At 40.4% G+C, this 19774-nt stretch overlaps 1 protein-coding gene across 1 annotated transcript in view; it reads right to left on the reverse strand.

Annotated features, from left to right (window-relative positions):
• Positions 1-19774, reverse strand: part of HEMK1 (HemK methyltransferase family member 1) — a 57148-nt gene that overhangs the window by 13925 nt on the left and 23449 nt on the right. Inside the window, exons 6-7 of the mRNA XM_060240020.1 lie at positions 6689-6853; positions 2689-2753 (exon numbers count right to left, since the gene is read on the reverse strand). Of these exons, the coding sequence (XP_060096003.1) occupies positions 2689-2753; positions 6689-6853 (230 nt within the window). The remainder of the gene's footprint in view (positions 1-2688; positions 2754-6688; positions 6854-19774) is intronic.

The raw sequence follows: 19774 nt of genomic DNA on the forward strand, positions 1-19774 counted from the left end.
TGCACTGAACTGTCAAAAAAGACAATGAAAGGAGATAAGACAGGATGTATAAAGCTATGTACTCAACATCAGAAACTGAGTGCTTAAAACTGATTGAAATCAATATAACTTGAGATGCACTTTAGAGTTAATGCAAAGAGCAATAGGGAGTAAAGTTTAATGGCGTGTTAAGTTCACCCTTTATGGAAAGGTTGGGTCCCTATCTTATGTGCTCTACTCCTGTCAAAGTATATTACTCCCATCTTCAGACCATGCTGTTCCCCAACTCACTGCAGGTAGAGGTGACTAGGGGGCGTAGGGTGTGCATAGCACACATGATGGTAGAGTGATACCAGTAGGGATCACCACTGTGCAGGGGACAGAGGGACTGACATGGACATTGAAAACCTGGGTTCAAGACACTATTCAGACACAACATATAATGACTAGTAACCAACCACATTGAGGAAATGCAATACCCCTCTTGTTCATGAGAGGGGGCAGCAACTTCCCCCTCCCACTACAGACCCCTAGTAAGCTGTTCCTGAGGACACAAACTTTCAGGGATTTGGTGACAGGGGGGAAATTGGCAGAAATTGCTGCTCCATCTTAGAAAATGTAAGGGCAGTTAGGAAAATGTAACTATGTTAGGATACAGGCTACTATGTAATCTTGGGACAGGTTGCATTTTGGCAGCCTAACCATTTTGAGAGGGAGGCTGAAAGGATCAACCCTTTGTAAATTACCATGAGAGTTTTGGAAGATGTGGTGGTGAATAAAGTAAAGGAATCCTTTCAGCTGTGGTAGTTAGAGTATTTATTCTATTAGTGAAAGCACAAAACAGCTGTTTGGCAAGTACTTATCAACAACGAAAAGTCAGTAATGCTATTTAGGAACGAAGAGGAAGACACATCAAGTCCCATAGTCATATCCAGGTTCTCACCACCAGGAATCTTAAAAAAGCAGAGATCCTGAGTAGTAAGGGAGCCCCCCCCCTTCAATCATACTGCAACCACATGCCCCTGGGACATATGGGTGTGGTACTCATTGGCAGAGAATAGTTTGTACCCAAGCCTTGCCTACAGGGGAATACTAACATGAAGCTTTAAAGAGTAGGTGAGCCCATAACTGGCTTAGATTGGATGATAACATGACTTAACATGCTGGTTTTGTGGAAAACAGCTGCAGGGGCATAAGCGTTGGCAGTTTCTCAAGGTTGTAACCAGAAATGAAAAGGTGATTTACTAAGCTTAATGTGTGCTTCCCACCTGAAGCTCCTTATCAAATCCTGCTGCTAGGAAGACAGTATACCTGACTGGGGCATCTAGAAGTGTTGAAATGCAGGTGGTTTCTACTCCACGCAGCAGTAGCTGATATGGAAAATGCTGTACTCAAGACACAGGTGGGATCTGTGTTGTTAGAATCACCAACAGCCCATTCACTGAGGGCTCATTTACACTGACAAGGTTCAGAGATTGTTTTCATTTTTCCAAGTCTGTTATCGAGAAATAAACAATCCCTAGCTACAGGCATTAGGAAGAATATTTTGGCCTACTTCTTACTGCCCATCCTGGGCAGCTGATAGAAGACCAATGGCCTTCTTTCATCCTGGAGAGAAAGTAAGAACAGTTTGGCGGCTCTCTTTGAATGACTTCAGTGTCTGATTTACCAATTAAGTAAGGTTGTGTTGTTTTTAAACAGAGGCTGAAGCAAATGCAAAGGTCTTCTCAGGATTACAAAAATACAGCTGTAGTCTTTTAGCCTTCTTAAATCCAACCAATTATTTTTAACACCCTTAAGGTGTCTGAGGTTGGAGAACTGGACTAAGGTGACCTTCAGTCAGTCACAAGGACTCAGACTAACCTACTTCCTAGAATTGCTATGAGGATAAAACAGAAAGAGAGAATGTTGTTAGCCTCCTTGGGTCCCCACTAGGGAGGAGAGGGGTATATATGAAGTAAAAAGCAAACATCTGGGTATATGACACTTTATAAGTAACATTTAACATCTCATGATCATGGCCCAAGCATAATTTCATCTGTCTCAACACACACACAATCTTGAGTGCAAAAGTTTGTTTTATATATATATATAAAAATCACATAAACAGACTACACCATGGTAACAGACTTGTGGAATTCATCTCTGAGATCTCCTGAAATGCAGTAAAGTGTCTCATTTTCTTATCTGTAATCCCCTCTAATATTATTATCTGACTGAAATGTTTGCTTATAATTATGGCCTATTACTATAGAAGGTTTTAGCCATGTTTTTGATATCTGGAGCTGGAAAAAAGCCCTATTTTTTAAGCTGCACATGCCTAATAGACATCAAAAGCTCACTGATGTGGGCCCTTGGTGTCTATTACATGATTTTAGCAGCCAGCCTTCACAAATTCCAGGGTCTCTTTAACATCCATCCTGGCAACTGGGTTGAAATGGTGCATAAGTAGACCAGATGATGCATTATACATTTATTCTGATTGACCTTTGTTAAACCCAGCACAGCTAAGTGTGTACTCACAATATTTTATCAGCAAAAAACTCTGCAAATTGTTTCCACTAAGTTTTGGTTTTGGAGTCAATAAATGCTCAGATTTAGGAGTTAGCAGATGAGAAGATACCTTAAACAATCAGATTGGTTATGAACTAATTTATGAAATGTTTGCAGAAAATGTTCTTGTCATCGCTATGTCATAGGTGATCTTACCTTTCAGCGTTCTCTTTTGTGAGATTCACAGCAGCTTCTAATTTATCTATGGCAATTGCCCGACTCTGAAAAAGAAAAGTAACACAATACAAATGCACACATACACATTATTTTAGCTGGATACAATTTAAAAATGGTGACAAGACCAACTGAGGTAAGCAACGATAGTGCATTGGAAAATAAATTAACTTTTCAACAACTGTAATATTGCAGAGAAACATATACTTTTTTCCAGGAAGAATTCTTATCTTGCAGCATTTTCTTAGTGTTTTCTGACACACCTCTCCCTCACATTATGTGTGGGATTTGTTATATTTTCTGACCTGCTAATGATATAATAAATAATCACGTGCATCAAGAGAATTACCAGTGTTTGCTTAGTGACTACCATGGCTCCAGCTGTAAAGATTTTATCTGTAGGAAACTGACAAATGGAAGCTCATTCAAAAAATACATAAGCAACTAAACAAAAGTAGGAGCCAAAGACACCTGAGATAGTAATAAAATTTATTCCGGTATAAATCCTTATAAATTAGAGATCCCAAAAGCTGATGCTTGCATAAACTGTTCATCTTTCAGTCTTGGTGCCAACAGATACGTTCTTTTGTAACACCTCTTTTCACATGACATCATTTGATCTTCAATGGTTACCTGTTTCTACTAAATTTTTTACTATTTTCAAAAAGCCAGACCTTATGTGTAATCTTTATAACTAATAGCCAAGGCTGGAACCTGTTTTGATATCAATCTACAAAATGGGACCAGCCCCAGATACAGTTTATAATTCTGCAAACCTGACACAACCTCCAGGTTTGCAGAAAAATCCAAATTGTTTAAAAAAAAAGAATTCAGAGGAGGTAACCATCTTCAGTGGCACCGGTGAAATCTGCATGTGTAAACAAACAAACAAACACTGTGGGGCCATAAAGGGTTGCTGTAGCAATCCCACATATGTGAAAATATGTGGTAATGGCCAGCAGGAGCAAATGAGAAGAGGATGCTAAAGCTCATTCTGGTTTGGTCCCCCTGGCTGCCTCTTCCCTTTCCTCACAAATTTAATGTATTGATGGGAAGGGGGATGAAGAAGTGGGAAGGAAGTCCAAATGAACCAGTGGGAGGAACGAAGCCCAAGCTGGCCGGGGAGGGGATTCTTCTTCCCTCAGAAATCATCCTCTAGTAGTCATAGAAATAATTATTCTTAATATTCATATAACATATTTAAGGTGTGCAAAGAGATTCACATGCATTATCCCTACAATAACCCTGAAGATTGTATCAGTATTATCATCTCTATATTGCAGATGAAGGACTGAGGTGGAAATACATTAATTTGCCTAAGGGCCTCTAAGGCATTTCTAGGGGAGGTGAAATTTTCCCAAAGATGAGTTCTTAAAAGATCTTTGTGGGGCACTCCTGCTTGTTCTGCCTTGAGCATGGAGACAGCAGATTCCCAGGGCACAAATCCCTAGAGAATTTGTGTGGTAATTTTAAACAGACATTACAAAATGTTCAGCACATTAACCCAATATCACCTTTAAAATCCCTCTTACTATTCCCAATGAATAACATCTACCCAATCCTGATGCACCACAGTATGAAGGGTAAGAAATCACAACAAAAATACCAAGACAGTCTAATTGCATCACCAAACCACAATGTATGAACTAAATGATAGCATTAAACCCTGAAGATTAATTTTAGAAGTGGTGCAATCTAAGCATGTGGAAACTACAACTACTGCTCAACTTCTTCTATAGTGAATCAAAACCCCAAAATGGATGGCCACTTTTTTGCAGATGCATAGCGATGCAAGAAGAAGCAACAGAGTGAGCTGGGAGAGGAGGCTCTGGGAGCCTCTATGGCAAGTGTGGCTTTACCTCTACATAATGTATAGAAAAGCTATGATAAACAGTCTGTTGCACAGTAATGTTATATATTTACAAATAATAAATAATAGAAAAAGAATATGTGTTCAAAGCATTTGTAAACTGTGTTTCCACCCAACTTGGGGCTTCAAGGTACCAAACAATCAAAACATTAGAACAGCATTATATAAATGCACATTATATAAAAAGTTAAAACAATTAAAGAAAACATACAAACATGACCACAAACGTGAATATGGAGGAATATAAACTTGTTCAGTAGTCTTGTGTTTTATGTTGGAGAGTGGGAAAGTCAGGTTTAGTTACACCACAAAATGGGTTTTGAAAAGTACAGTTAAGTTTACAAGCGGGTTGCACTTCAACATCTCTGCCATATTCTTTTTGCTGTCTTCACAGAAAGCAACATCGCCATCATACAAAGCATTTCCCCACCTAAGAGGATCTGCCTACTGCCAACATCCTGCTGAGCCAGTCGTCCCTTTTATGTTAAAATCTAGTTATTGATTACAAATTTACCTGTGAAGAAGAATATACTATGTGGTTTTTCTATCAGGTATCAGATCACAAACTCTTAGAAGCAGTAGCTCATTTTTTCTAGAGCATTTATTTCCATTTTCAGACACATAGGCAGTTTTCAAACTGTCTTTATATTTCATTTTAGTAATTGGTTGCCAGTGGATTTCTTTTTCTGTCATTTCAAACAGACCTGGTTTAGTAAACAACTGCTAGCATAATTTATTTACCTGTTCATATAAACCACTTGCATCAGGTTAGCAAAGCATGGTTAAGATGTTTATGAAGGAAACTGGTTTTTTTTCCTATTTTCAACCTCTTTGCTGTGTTTCTGAATCACTATGGTGTGCTGTTTAAATTGTTCACAGTGCTTCCTACAATGCTGCTTTTTGCTCGCCCTTTTTTGCCGTGTGATCTTCCTTGGACTTTTTTTAATGTTCTAAAGCAGTGGTCTAAAGTTTTTGGCACCAGGGACCGGTTTTGTGGAAGATGATTTTTACATGGACCAGGGTGGCAGGGGGAGGGGGAGCAATGGTTTTGGGATGATACAAGTATGTACCTTGTTTCTAGGAAAATCACAAATACTCCCCCCCACACACATACCATTTTTTTACTTTACATACAAACATACCTAAAGCATTAACAGTCTTGCAATACTTTGTTGCTGATGCCCCAGTGCTGCCTGGAGTGGGGGAGTCTACAAAACTAAACTGGAGTGTTTGTATACAAAACTATAGTCTTCCCCAGAAAAACAGCTACAACTCCTAAGAGGCAGTACAATAATAGAGACAGCCAGGTATAGTGGTCAGTATGAGCCTTTGATTTGGGAGGCTTAAATTCAAAATCCCCAAGCTATAAAACAAAATGTGCTGGGTGAACTCTCACACAAACAGAGCGGGGGGGCTCCAACTTACCTTTGCAAAGAGAGGAGGTGGGTAGGAAGATCAGCTCTCGTGTGGCCTGTTTGCCAACAGTCCACAGACCGGAACTGGTCCACGGACCAGGGGTTGGGGACCCTGTTCTAAAGTGAGCGCTATTGCACTAAACCGCTATAGCACTGAAGTGCTACAGCAGCACCACTGAGATGCATTGAAGAAGAAAAGTTGGTTCCATATGCCACTTTTCACTACTCAAAGGAGTTTCAGAGCATCTCACAATCACCTCCCCTTCTTCTTCCCATGACAGACACCCCATGAGGTAGATGGGGCTGAGAGAGTTCCGAGAGAACTTTGACTGACTCAAGGTCACCCGGCTGACCATGTGGAGGAGTGGTGAATCAAAGCTGGTTCTCCAGATTAGAGTCCACTGCTCTTAGCACTACACCAATTGGGCTCTCAATGGAGTTAATGGTGTCAGTGTATTTCAATGATGCCACTACAGCACTCACCTTAGAATGTTTAAAAAAAGGTCAGAGTAAGATTTGCACAGGAAAAAGGGCAACACCATTTGAAATGACTATAGCACTTCAAAAACAGCTTATTAACTTTTGCTGTATGAACCCCGCCCCCCGAACCTGTATCACTTTACTTGAAACTGGGCTAATAAATTACATCCAGTTTAGAATGGTAATGTGAAAAGGGCCTTATGATAACTTCACTCACCTGGGGCAACTTTCTCAGGAGACTCAACACAATGGCTCCTGATCCACAGCCAATCTCCAAAATCACAGAGCCAAGAGGTTCTGGGGGCTTCCAAGTGTCCTTGTAGTATTTTGAAGTCAGTTTCTTCTTCTTGTATTTATCATCCACAACAAGGGAAACTAGTTCCTAGGAGGCAAAAAAAATTCTGTGATGGGTAAACTGGCCATTATGAGGTCCAAGCTAGAAAGCTTATTTTTAATAGTTTACAATCTAGAACAAGAGCCAAGTGGGCAGCTGTGTTGGTCTGAAGCAGTAGAACAAAGTAGGAGTCAAGTGGCACCTTTAAGACCAACAAAGTTTTATTCAGAATGTAAGTTTTCGTATGCATGCATACTTCTTCAGACGAGGGGATAGGGTAATGTATTCTATCCCCTCAGCTGAAGAAGTATGCATGCATACGAAAGCTTACATTCTGAATAAAACTTTGTTGGTCTTAAAGGTGCCACTTGACTCCTACTTTAATCGAGAACAAGCGTCTGCATATAAGTTTATTTTAACAAGCCCTTAATAAGTCTATTTTAATCAAGGACCCTAACAATAGCACTAAAAGAACTAGGCAAATGTTCCCAAAGGAAGATTTTAAGACTCCATGGTATAGTAATCAAGAAAACCAAAGGATTCTATAGCTCTTGATAGAGAAAAATCCCTTGTATAAACTCTGACTTTGTCTGACCAAACTCCAAAAAACTTCTCAAAAGGTTTGAGTAAAGCAGGAAAAAAACAACAACCCAGTAGCAATGAGTTATTCCTTACCAGCATCCATGGATTAATAATTAAGCAAAATAAGCATGTGCTTAGGGCACAGAGTGGTAAAGCTTCAGTACTGCAGTCCAAGCCCTCTGCTCACGACCTGAGTTCAATCCTGGCGGAAGCTGGGTTCAGGTTGATTCAGCCTTACATCATTCCAAGGTCAGTAAAATGAGTACCCAGCTTGCTGGGGGGAAAGTGTAGATGACTGGGGAAGGCAATGGCAAACCATCTCGTGATGCGACATCACCTCAGAGTTGGAAACGACTGCAGCTTGCACAGGAGACTATCTTTACCTTCTGGTACCAAAAGAAGGGGGGCACCACAGAGGTGGGGTTTTTCTGCTTATATTGTTTACAGCTATTTAGAAGAAGAAATTGGATTTACACCCTAACCCTCACTCAGAGTCTCAAAGCAGCTTACAATTTCCTTTCCCTTCCTATCCCCACAACAGACACCCTACGAGGTAGATAGGGATGAGAGAGCTCTTTCAAGAACTGTGACTGGCCCAAGGTCACTCAGCAGGTGCACTTGGAGAAGTGGGGATCAAACCCAGTTCTTCCAGACTAGAGTCTGTGCACTTAACCATTATACCAACTGGATCTCAGTTTAGTGTTAAATAATTTTTTTTTAAAAAAGTTTATATTTAATATAATTGTGAAGTATGGCCTAGAAGAAAACTGAATTTTTAATCTCTTATTTCTCCTTCAGCACTTATTGAGTCTTAACGTCTTGTCAGTTAAGCAATGGAAGGGCCGAGGGGCACCAGTGTTGTATGGTGTTTATGGCATCAGTTGGCCTTTATCTTACCATGCTTACCAGCTGGCTAACCAACCAAACACTGAGCTCATTCTGTGCAGGAGCACTACAGCCATGTACCGTTAGCATGGCCAGAGACAGACTTTCATTTATTCAGGAAAGTTTTTATGCAGCTTCTCTAGAGACCTGCTTAAAGCAGCTTACATTTATTCATTGTATGGCAGAATTACATACAGGAAGCATATAATAATAGAAAATATGTAAGTTAATATAATGCTCATGCAGACCAATTGGGCAACCCTCCTAAATACTAACTAAATTTTCAATCCACTCAGTAACAGTTCAAAGAGCTCTGCTGCATCTCACTGGAAAGCACGATGTTCACATTCCTGTGACACGAAAAATAGTTTGCTGGGCTGCACCACAATCGCATTCAGGTCTTACTATTCTGCCCTATTTAAACAACATGTTTGCACATCTGCCAAAGTCTGTCTGTATTCTATTTGCTATCTTCCATGCTTTACGTAACAAGTCCAGTCTTGTGGGCCTCTTGTTGGTATTTATCAGGTTATGGATATTGGGTGGAACTGACTGCATCCATGTTTGTGACCATTCATTCCTTAGACTGAAATTTTGATTGCAGGATTTGTGCAGATCTTACTGCTGGGTGTTGGGGCCTTAGTCTGGATAGGCCTGCATCAGCCATGTATTTGTGAATGGGCAGCTTTCTGCTTTTTGACAATATTTCTGTATTCATGAAGAAGAGTATCTTGGCTTTGGAGATGTGGTAAAACAATGTGGCACAACATAGGTAGACAACAGGTCAGAGGGGGTTTAAAACATCCGCTGATGGTTCTCATTGTTGGATTGAGTTGGTCATCAGGTTTGTGGACATGGGAGCTGTCGAGCCACACTGAAGCACCATATTCCACAGTAATCCCAAAGCTGAATATCTAAGTGCTGCAGTATACGCACCCCAAGCTGTACCACATAATTTTTGGAGCATGTTATTTCTCATCTGTATTTTTGCTGCTAAATTAGTAAAATGGTGTTTATAAGCTCAAGGTCTTTTCCAGGGTAATTCCAAGGTATTTAGACAATGCTTGTGTGTAAACTGGGTGCCATTAAGGTAGCCATTCAGTTCATGGTTGGCAAGATTGCTACTGAGATGGAAGCAGGAGGACTCTGTTTTTCCTGGATTTGGAATGAGCTGTCATAGTCAGCCAAAATTTTGAGGCCCCTAGTTAGTATTTCCTCAGTTCCTTCAATTGATTTGTGCCTTACTGCAATCACCATGTCATCAGCACAACTCCCTGCATATTGTCTTAGAGCCATCAGAGATGAGTGAGAACCAAGCCCTGGGGCAAACCATTATTCAGTTTCTTCTGCCTGCTAATCGACTGACCCATAATTATTTGGAAAGTTCTATCACTCAACATGTTATTTAAGATTGAAAATAATATTCTGCAGGATAACACTTGTAAAAACTTGTACAGCAGGCCATCCCTCCAGACTGTGTAATAATTGGCAGTCAAATCGATGAAAATTGCTGATGTCTTAAGACACTTCTGATACCCTGACTCAATGGAAGTTGTCAAGCTGAAAACCTGGTTTTCACAACTAAGATGAGGTCTAAATCCTGCTTGCTCTATAGGGGTAGGTTGGTTAATTCTGTCACTGATTCTCTTCAGGATTAGCCTCTCAATGAATTTATAACAGAAGCCCAGAAGGGAAAAATGTCCGTAAATTTCTGCCAGATGTTTTGGTTTTCCAATTTTCAGTATAGGAACTATCTTTGCTTTCTTGAATTCCGCTGGAAGTCTTTCTGTTCTTATGATGTCATAAGTGATGTCATTAGAGAACATGCTGCTGTTAATCAGGAACTCATTATAGATGTGATCAAAGTCTGGGGCCTTTCCATTCTTGATATCCTTCAGTGCCTAGGAAATCTCATCAGCATTGAAATCCCCTGACAGTTCACAGGTGCATTTCAAAAATTTGGAGTAATTTTTTAATCTAGATTGTAAACTCTTGATCTTTAGGAGCTCTAAATAGGGATACCAGTTGAGCAGCTATCTGGTTTGATGTTACCTGAGGATTTCCTCAGAGCACAGTTGGGCTGCCACCTAGTTTTTCCAGCAGGTTCCAGGCTTTCCTTCTGGAATGCCTGAAATCCAAATTTGCAGTTGTTTTGGTCTATTTTTGTCTGTGTGCAGTGTTGAGTTCATGGAGTAGTTCATCAGCTACTTTTAGATCTTTGGTGTCAAGGAAACTTTGGCACAGCCTCTCGCTCTGATTGCTCCAGCCTGGAATATATTATTTCCAATATCCTGAAGAAATGTGCCTTTTTGGCCATAGATACAACAGCTCCAACAAGCTAACAGTAGTTATTATCAATGTTTCCTGTAAGCTGAGTTAGTGTGAGCTAGCTCACAGATTTTTAGCCTCCAGCTCACACATTTTTGTCTTAGCTCAGGGAAAACGGCCCCAGAGCCAACTAATTTATGCAGTAGCTCACAACTTTAATGCCAGTAGTTCACAAAGTAGAATTTTTGCTCACAAGACTCCACAGCTTAGAGCGAACATTGGTTGTTATGTGTTGGAGGGACCCATTCAAGACATCTATCCAGATCCCCACTGAAATTTGTCTAACTCACCCAGTTAAAGTTCCATCATAGTATTGGAAAATATCTGATAACTGGTATTTGGATTCCTAGCTTGAGGATTACAGGTTGATGCTGTGTGGGAAAGCCTCAGGAACATGCCTGGATATAGATGACAACTGACTTCTCCGTTTAGATGAAACAAAAGTTAAATTAGGATTGAACTCTCTATTCCATGGTGCTAATGTGAAGGTACTGCTGTCTTTAGCATTGAAAATGAGATGGAAGCCATGTTCTTCAGCCCAGTTGATGAGTGCTTCACTGTTCTTATTAGGGTTGCCAAGTCCAATTAAAGAAAAATCTGGGGACTTTGGGGGCGGAGCCAGGAGACATTGGGGGTGGAGCCAGGAACAAGGGTGTGACAAGCATAATTGAACTGCAAGGGAGTTCTGGCCATCACATTTAAAGGGACAGCACACCTTTTTAAATGCCTTTCTTCCATAGGAAATAATTAAGGATAGGGGCACCATCTTTTGGGGCTCATAGAATTGGACCCTCTGGTCCAATCGTTTTGAAACTTGGGGGGTATTTTGGGGAGAGGCACTAGATGCTATACTAAAAATTTGGTGCCTTTACCTCAAAAAATAGCCCCCCCCAGAGCCCCCAATACCCGCAGATCAATTCCCTATTATTCCCTATGGGAATCGTTCTCCATAGGGAATAATAGAGTGCCCAGTAGACATTTCCCTCCCCCCACGCTTTCTAAAGGGGGGGAGGGCCTCCAAACCAGGGAATCCCCTGCTCCCTCCCTCTCTCTCACGCACAAATACTTACTTGGTCTTCTTCCAGCAGAACTTTGCTTGCTGTGAAAACGAAAGCAAAAGAAACGGAGGGGCCGTTCTCCATGGAAACTGTTACTGACCCTTTCCCATGAAGCCCTTCCTGTTTCCTGTGCAGCCTTAAAGGGGCACACATTTAAAAAACTGTTTGCAGGTTTCTATACCTGCAGGAGCTCTACAACGACATGATGCCTACATGCATGTTCTCTCCCCCCCACCCCCGCTTCTGGAGTTTTGGAGAGCGGGGAAGGAGGCTGCAAATTCGGGGGTCCCCCGCCAGGGCGGGGGGTGGGGGTGGGAAGCCTAGTTATTATCATTACCTACCAATTTCAATTGTGACTGTTAAAATCACCAGTATATACAGAAAGATGGGGGCAGGTTGATAGGACATGTGATGGCCATGAAACGGCAGGTGGTTTATAAACACTGACGCATGTAATTCCCCCACTTTTATGACAATTGCATGGATGTCGCTGTGAACATTGGTGAATTCCAACTTTACATTTTCAATGTTGATTCATGAATAAGTCACTATACTTAGATATGATGGTATGTGATACTAATAACATCCTATCCTGCAATTTTTGCTCTGTGGTGGGCTTGATTTTCATTATCAAGATGAGTTTCCTGAACAAGAGCTAAATCTATTTTCCTGTTCAGTAAGATTCACAACAAGTATTGGCATTTAGACTTGCTTATACTCTCAATAATCATCTGGCAGATTCAGAAGCAGTCTCCTATACCCTTTGTCAAGTAGTCCTGAGAAGAACCATGTGTAGTGCTATTAAGGAAAAAAAGAGACCTGGGTGTTATCTGCATAAATGGTGACATCTGACTCCAAATCCTTGGATGACCATTCTCAGTGGTTTCATGTAGATGTTAAATAGCATGGAGGACAAGGTGGAACCCTTCAAGAACTCACAGTATAAATGCCATGAGGCCAAGCACCACTTTCTAAAATTGACCAATCAAGAATGGAACAACTTCTCTTTATGGCTGTATAGGGAGCTTCTTCCCTTCTGTGGAAACTGAAACCAAACAGCATCCCCTCTTAAGGTTGCCAAAAGTCTCAGGAAAAAAGTGTCCCATCTCTCTAATAGAGGCTTAATAAATTATTTCAGGTGCTTTTGCTATCCTATAAAAAGCTTCACTTGCTTATATCCATATATCAAGCCTCTATATTTTAAAATATTTTTATGTATGTATGTTTAAATTTGTTAGCTGCGTTGGTGGCCCTCATGAGGTCAGAAAGGCAGGATCTAAATTTTGTAAAACAAGTGGGGACTTGCAGTACTTGCAGGGGATCCCTTCCACCTCTTACCTGTATCCTCCCCACACTGGTGCCACTAGACCTCATGTAGCTCCCAGCCTCCACTGCTGGGCCCTGCTGAGACTCTTCCTCCACCAACACCAGTCATTTTTTGGATAAAAATAAGGTCTGTAGGCAGGCTTTCCCACTGCCAGTTCTCCCTTCGCCCTTCTCAAGGGTTATGGGATTTTGGTTTTAGGAAGTAGTGAGGCTGGCAGGGACGTGTACATATGTCCTTCATTTGCTTTTCCTGCATAGTCTCAAAAACACTTGGAAAGACCCAGGAAAATTCCCTGCAAAATGTTTGGAAAAAGGACATAGCTTCAATGACAAGCCAGGTGGCTCTGATCCATCACTAGTAATTCTTCACATAGATTCTCAAGTGGTACAGTCTCAGAGTTGTATGATGTGCTTTTTCTGCATAGGTTAACCCGATAAAACTACCTCCCATCCCTTTAAAAAACAGCATTGATTAATAACTCCAAAACAGGGATAACTCTTCCATATTCTGAAAGCAGAACACGAGAATGTACACATGACTCTCATTTTTCTAATCTTGCAGAAATGAACTAGTAACCACAGACTGAAAATACCGAAATGACAGAACTGTTAGCATGTGTTTAATTTTGTCAGGTCAATTTAGGGAACCAGGCTACAAATTCAGCACATTAGTGTTCAGGTGGTGAGTTGTGGGTCACAGCTAGGTCTTAGCCTTATGACAGGCAGATTGCACCAGCGCTGATGTCACTCTTTTTTCTGGCCTTTTTTATTTGTAGCTAATGATTGTCATGGAAGACTGGGGAATACAAGAGAATAAAAGGGACACAGGGGAGAGAGAGGAAAATACAATAAATAAGCTATGACAATTTTGCCCTCTCTCAAAGGGTTTTTCCTTCTTTCTGGCTGAGCAGCCCCTCCTCCTCTTCTTCTTTGCTTTACTCTCTGGCTGTCCCACCCTGTTATTTGAATGTGTTTGGATACATGCTGACCCCAGCCTAGGAAACTGAGGGGAGAGACTAAAATTCTTATGTGTTGGTTTGGGAATGGCACACTAGAGGCTGAAGGTACTTCAAAGTTTTATCAGACTTTGAGGTCAGGCTGGAATCAGGCTTAACAAGGTAAACAGACAACAAAATTGAGGTAACTTTATATACAAATAAAGGCCAGATAATTTGTCACAAACAAGTAACAGTTTCTGTTATTCATACAGGTCTTTAAAGCTTGAAGAGAGATATTTCTTGGCAATCTCTGCTTAAATACACACACACAAGCTTCTTGGCCTCATATATTTATGTTGGTGATGGTAAGAACGTTCAAATAAGGTCCAATTCCTTATCCACAGGCTAGGAATCACTCCTGCCTTTTAGGAGCCATTTCCTTCAAACTTGTTAGGAATGGGCTAAGCTTCCCTAACTCAGGATCCTTCTTGATCCTCTCATTCCCTTAGGGATAGGGATCCCCCCCTCCATTTTCTAGAAGCTATTTCTCTCAGTCTTCAATGGGGGCCCTTCTTGATCCTCTTCCCTTAGCCTTCCTTTCCAAGTCAACTATCAGCTCCTAATTTGCCAACTCTCAACTACTACTCCTAACTCTCTCAACTGAAAACCCGAAGTTTTCAGACCAGGTTACAGCATTAACTATTTACTGTCCATTACAAAAGCCACTGAGCATTTCTGCATCAACAACTGGTTGCCCAAGTAATGGATCAATAGAAAGTGGCACACAGAAAAGAAAGATAAGTTAGAATCAACCCCATGCAAGGGCCATGGGGTGTCGGTTCTGGAAAAAAATAAGGCTACCACACCAGAAACTGCAGTCCATGGACCTTCCATCTTTGTAGATGAAAGCTATGTTTATCAGATTAGAATTTCCAAAATAATCATATTAAGAAGCTGAGGCACTATAATAAAGAATCTCCATTTCTATAGGAAGGGGTGTCTAAGAATATTCACAAAAAGTTACACATCAGTTTTATTTAAATGTATAGCATGGGTCAAACCTTTTATTGTGAAGAAATTTTTAAAAATCCACATCAAATGATTAAATGAGTATTCAAGTATCAGAAGATATGAGCTTAGAGGGACAAAAACTGCCTTCACATTGCTCTCATGAGAACAGCACGGCGATCTGTGCTGTACTCATGAGAGCAATGTGAAGGCAGTTTTTGTCCCTCTAAACTCATATCTTGGGAAAATGCATGCGCCTGAGGAAGCGATTCCAGGAAACAGGGTCTCACCGGCGTCCTGCTGCACGGCGAAAGATCTTCATACAAGGGACTTTTGGATTGGTTCTTTTGGACTGAGGCATCAGCTTAACAAGCTCAAGGGTTGTTTTGAAATGTACACTTTGTTGTGTCATCATTTGTATGTGCCTTTAAGAATTGTTATGTCACAACGAGTGCTTTTTATGCACCGTTTTAATATTTTCAGAGACAGCACGAAGGATAAAAAAAATATCAATCATCTATTATGAAAACAATGAGTGGTCTATAAGTTTTCTGCAGCACATAAGGCTGTGTACCCAGTGCTGGGTTTGTTGTTTTCACAAATATAGAACCATCAACCCTTTGTTCCTTCTGTTCCATATATGTAACTCACATGGAGGACCAATTATATTCTTCCTGAGGTGAAGACCTCATGGGACAACTACCACCATTTTTTTAAATGTGGGACTTGTTTTAGAAAAATCACCCCAGCAGGAGAATATCCCAAGTTACCATGCTAGAGAAACATTCATTTTAAAAGGTTGTTACTGATATGATAGTATAGTTGGCTATTTTAACAAGGAACCAGTTTCAAACAGACAACTTCTGCTACATGAAAATTACGCCACCTTAGAAACATATATGTTGAACCCTCTTATTCCACCTAACAATTCTGTTCCTCAACCAACTGCTACAGCAGAAGAAACAAGGACTTATGAAGGTTTTCCAGCACCTTCCCTGAAATCCAAAGAGCAACAACAGAGCCACAAAGGCCCAGTGTGAGCATACTGTGTCTGGAAGACAGTGGTATGTTACCAGAGATGTCTCATTTTGAAACATATATCTACTTCTCTGGGACTGTAGGCTGAAAGGAAATGCTGACATGCTTTGTCAGCAGCTGCCTCTGTCACTTCCAGTAACCTTTTCCTCTAATGCTGCATAGCAGAGGAAGCCAATGATTTGCAAGGAGAAACATGATTTATAGCTCAGGTTCAGAACAGTGGTTCATAGATGACATAGCTTGTGTCCTCTTGAGAGCTCTGAGGTATTGCATCATTCAGGAAGGTGCAGTTTTGGCAAGTCTGAATGGAGAAGTTGCTTTTGTGAGACTTCCTCAAAATTCTTAAAGTGACAAAAACATTTCTTTTGAAATATTAACAGCGTTAGAAACAGTTATTAAAGAACAATGCTATACAGAGGAATGACTGAGGACAAGAACTGGTAGGCAAAAATCTTTCCTGACACCTAGATTTCTAGGACTGCTTGCTCTGATTAGTAGAACTTCACTGATCTCATCTTAATATAGTAGAAGTAAATCGGGCAGCAGTAATTATAGAGAAGTGAAGGTCCAGGGGGAAAAAAATGGGAAAAATTGGAATTTTTCTCTGAGGCCTTTTACATCAGTTTTCCAAATTGAAAATTTTGCCAGCCTCCCTCTCTCCTTCTCAACTCTTACCTGTTGTCCAAGAAACCTGTTAAATGGAAGAAAAACAGGACTGGGGGCCATAAAATATCAACCCTGTATAGTTTCAAATGTTCCAGAAATATTTGATACCCAATTACTGGTATTCCAAGAACCCCAAATATCATTCAGGTACCTGGATATATCAGAAAAAAAGACTGATTAAGTATCTTGGATATATGTGCCCATCCCCAGTTTTGACTATATATATATATATATATATATATATATATATATATATATATATATATATATATATATATATATATATATATATATATATATATATATATATATATATATATATATATATATATTTTTAGGGGAGGGACGGTGGCTCAGTGGTAGAGCATCTGCTTGGGAAGCAGAAGGTCCCAGGTTCAATCCCTGGCATCTCCAAAAAAGGGTCCAGGCAAATAGGTGTGAAAATCCTCAGCTTGAGACCCTGGAGAGCCGCTGCCAGTCTGAGAAGACAAGACTGACTTTGATGGACCAGAGGTCTGATTCAGTATAAGGCAGCTTCATATGTTCATTTATAGATAGTTTTTAGTGCTCCCAGAAAGTTCAAGGACCAACACAGAATGCAGAGCAGTTAACCACTGACATGAGCAATAAAATGTATTGGATGCAATCCCAATATATTTACAGCAGTCACTACAGGAAAGTGGTCCACTACCTTGTCTTCCTAGGACTGCAACTTGAAAGCCACAATGGAAGAGACAGTGCAAGTCCAAGTTATATATAAAGTGGAGGTGGACACTGTTTAGAGCAAAAGGGACAGCTGGGCATGGGATGCTATGTCTGCTTCCCCACCTCTGCCTTATCTTCACACAATCTGTCCCCTTCCCCCAGCGCTGTTCTTTTAAGCCGGGCTCTGAATTCAGCAGAGTGGGCAAGAGTGGGCAAAAGGAAGAGAGGCAACAGTATAGCTATCATTATACTAAATAAAAACCTTTCTGGGTCAGCTCATGACAACCAGGATATGGGGCTGTGATGGCACCCAGTCATAATGGAGGCCACATCCTCTGTATACTGATTGGGAGTCACTGTGCATTACAGAATGAAGCTCTAAGAAAATAATGAGAACAATGCTCCATGAGCCTGGATATCTACCAAAATGAAATAAAAGAAAATGGCCCTGATCTAGCTTATATTAAGTCACAATGAAACCAGTCACAACTAACTGGGTCAGGGCCATTATGTGAAAATTATCCAAGTGCTGCTGTCCAAACTAAAGATGCACTTGTTTACCCAGTCCACTACAGAACATTACTTTCTCTATACTTTACTTCCTGGAGAGATCTTTTTGCGTATAAGAGTATATCACAGAAGTCATTCACTGCTCCTCTTACAGGAGGTAGTCCAACCCTTCTCTTTTCATCATCGTCTAAACCCTCCCTTGGCTTTAAAAAAAAAAGCCTGAATTGAATGACTGAATCCATGCACAGACACTTAGTACATTTCTAAGCCTACTGGTCTTAGAAGGGTGTAATTTTCTTTAAGATTGCACTGCTAAATAAGTTCTTTCAGGAACAGCTAAGTCGGTTCACAGCTATCTCACAATCCCCTTTCAAGGTGGCGTTCTTTTCCCAAGCTTACTGCACAGACTGATTGGAGTGGAATACATATGAGTACAAAATTTCAATGTAATGTAATCAATACTTATTAAACATCCAAGGGGAACAAAGAGCACATGCTTGAAAAATTAAGAGGTTAATGAAGGACAAATATCAAACTAAATTCAATGCTGCAACAAGAACCCTACTTTGACTATGTAACCATTCTATACAGCTAGTGATGAACAGCCTTTGCAATAGGATTTGGAAGATGGAGAAATCTGCATTGTGTTTCTCAGTTTCTTTCATGTGTCACACTACAACTTTGAAGATATATCTTAGAAATCTGACCTAGTTCCATCTGTATTCCATGGCTCTAGATAGATGAGTCATTGGCTCAGTGAAGAACTGTTCTATCTATAAGAATATTATAATACAAACTACTTAATAGAGCATGTTACTAGTAACTAGGAACATAACCCACATACTAGACAGTCTGAGTCATTGGCATAGGATACAGAAGCAATTCGGGGATTTCAGAGTCTTTTTCCTAGAACTGGAGATTAGGTAACTACATTAAAAAACTAAGTTTCTCTTTTTCCTGCCTGGAAAAAGCAGTGTCAGCATTTCCAAAGGCTTTGCTCTGGTATACGCTACTGGAACAGAGACAGGACCATACATGGCAGGTTGTCTGATTGCCATTTGTTTAAGTGGTGTTTTACAGAAATGACAGAAGGTAAATGGGGCATGATCACTTGTTAAAAGCAGCTAGTTACTCATAGGAGAACAGTTTCGGTTGGCAGCAAGAAACAGCATAAAAGCACAGGAAAAAAATGTGAGGAAATATAAAAGAATACACTGACACTGTAGTCCACCTCTGAGAGAATCTACTTCAACATGGGATTTCTGAATGACTGGACTTGATTGGTAAACTATTAGGTTTTCAGCACAAAGCTGGACAAGTGTATCTCCTCAGTCAGAATGTCAAATGAAACTCCATATTTGTTAATATTTGTTAGAGAAAGAATGTGACGGCAACAGAACCAGCACCATGCCCCTTTGCTCTACAAACATAGAAAGGGCCTTTACCAGAAGATACATTCCTGGAAGCAAAACATTTCAGTATGGAAAACATTTTCCACAGAATGTCAATTCTGGGAGCTTGTTACAGAGTTATCACATTACCTGTATATACTACCAATGTTTCACTAAAAGCCATGGTTAATGGCTGGTTTGCAAAAGTCTGACTGGCCAAAGATCAATTTGAAATAATCCAGCAAACCATGCTGAACTTTTTTACAAGCTATCGGGGTGGAGTATGTGAACGCAACATTAAACAATTATAATAGTAAGCTGTGACTACTGTCATTTCGTTAGGAAAAGTGAAGTCTTATGAAGTAAAATTACTTCACTGAGTAAAGTAAGGGAATTAATTCCATGGATTTTAAAGTGCAGAAGCAAACTGGCATAGAAACAATACAGATTTTATAACAGTACAAGTGGGGGCTTGTGATATGGGGGACGGAATCTCATATTGCCGACCTACGGCTCCCAATCCCCTGATGGAGC

The sequence above is a fragment of the Heteronotia binoei genome, chromosome 5 (assembly GCF_032191835.1).
Source record: "Heteronotia binoei isolate CCM8104 ecotype False Entrance Well chromosome 5, APGP_CSIRO_Hbin_v1, whole genome shotgun sequence".
Lineage (NCBI taxonomy): Eukaryota > Metazoa > Chordata > Lepidosauria > Squamata > Gekkonidae > Heteronotia > Heteronotia binoei.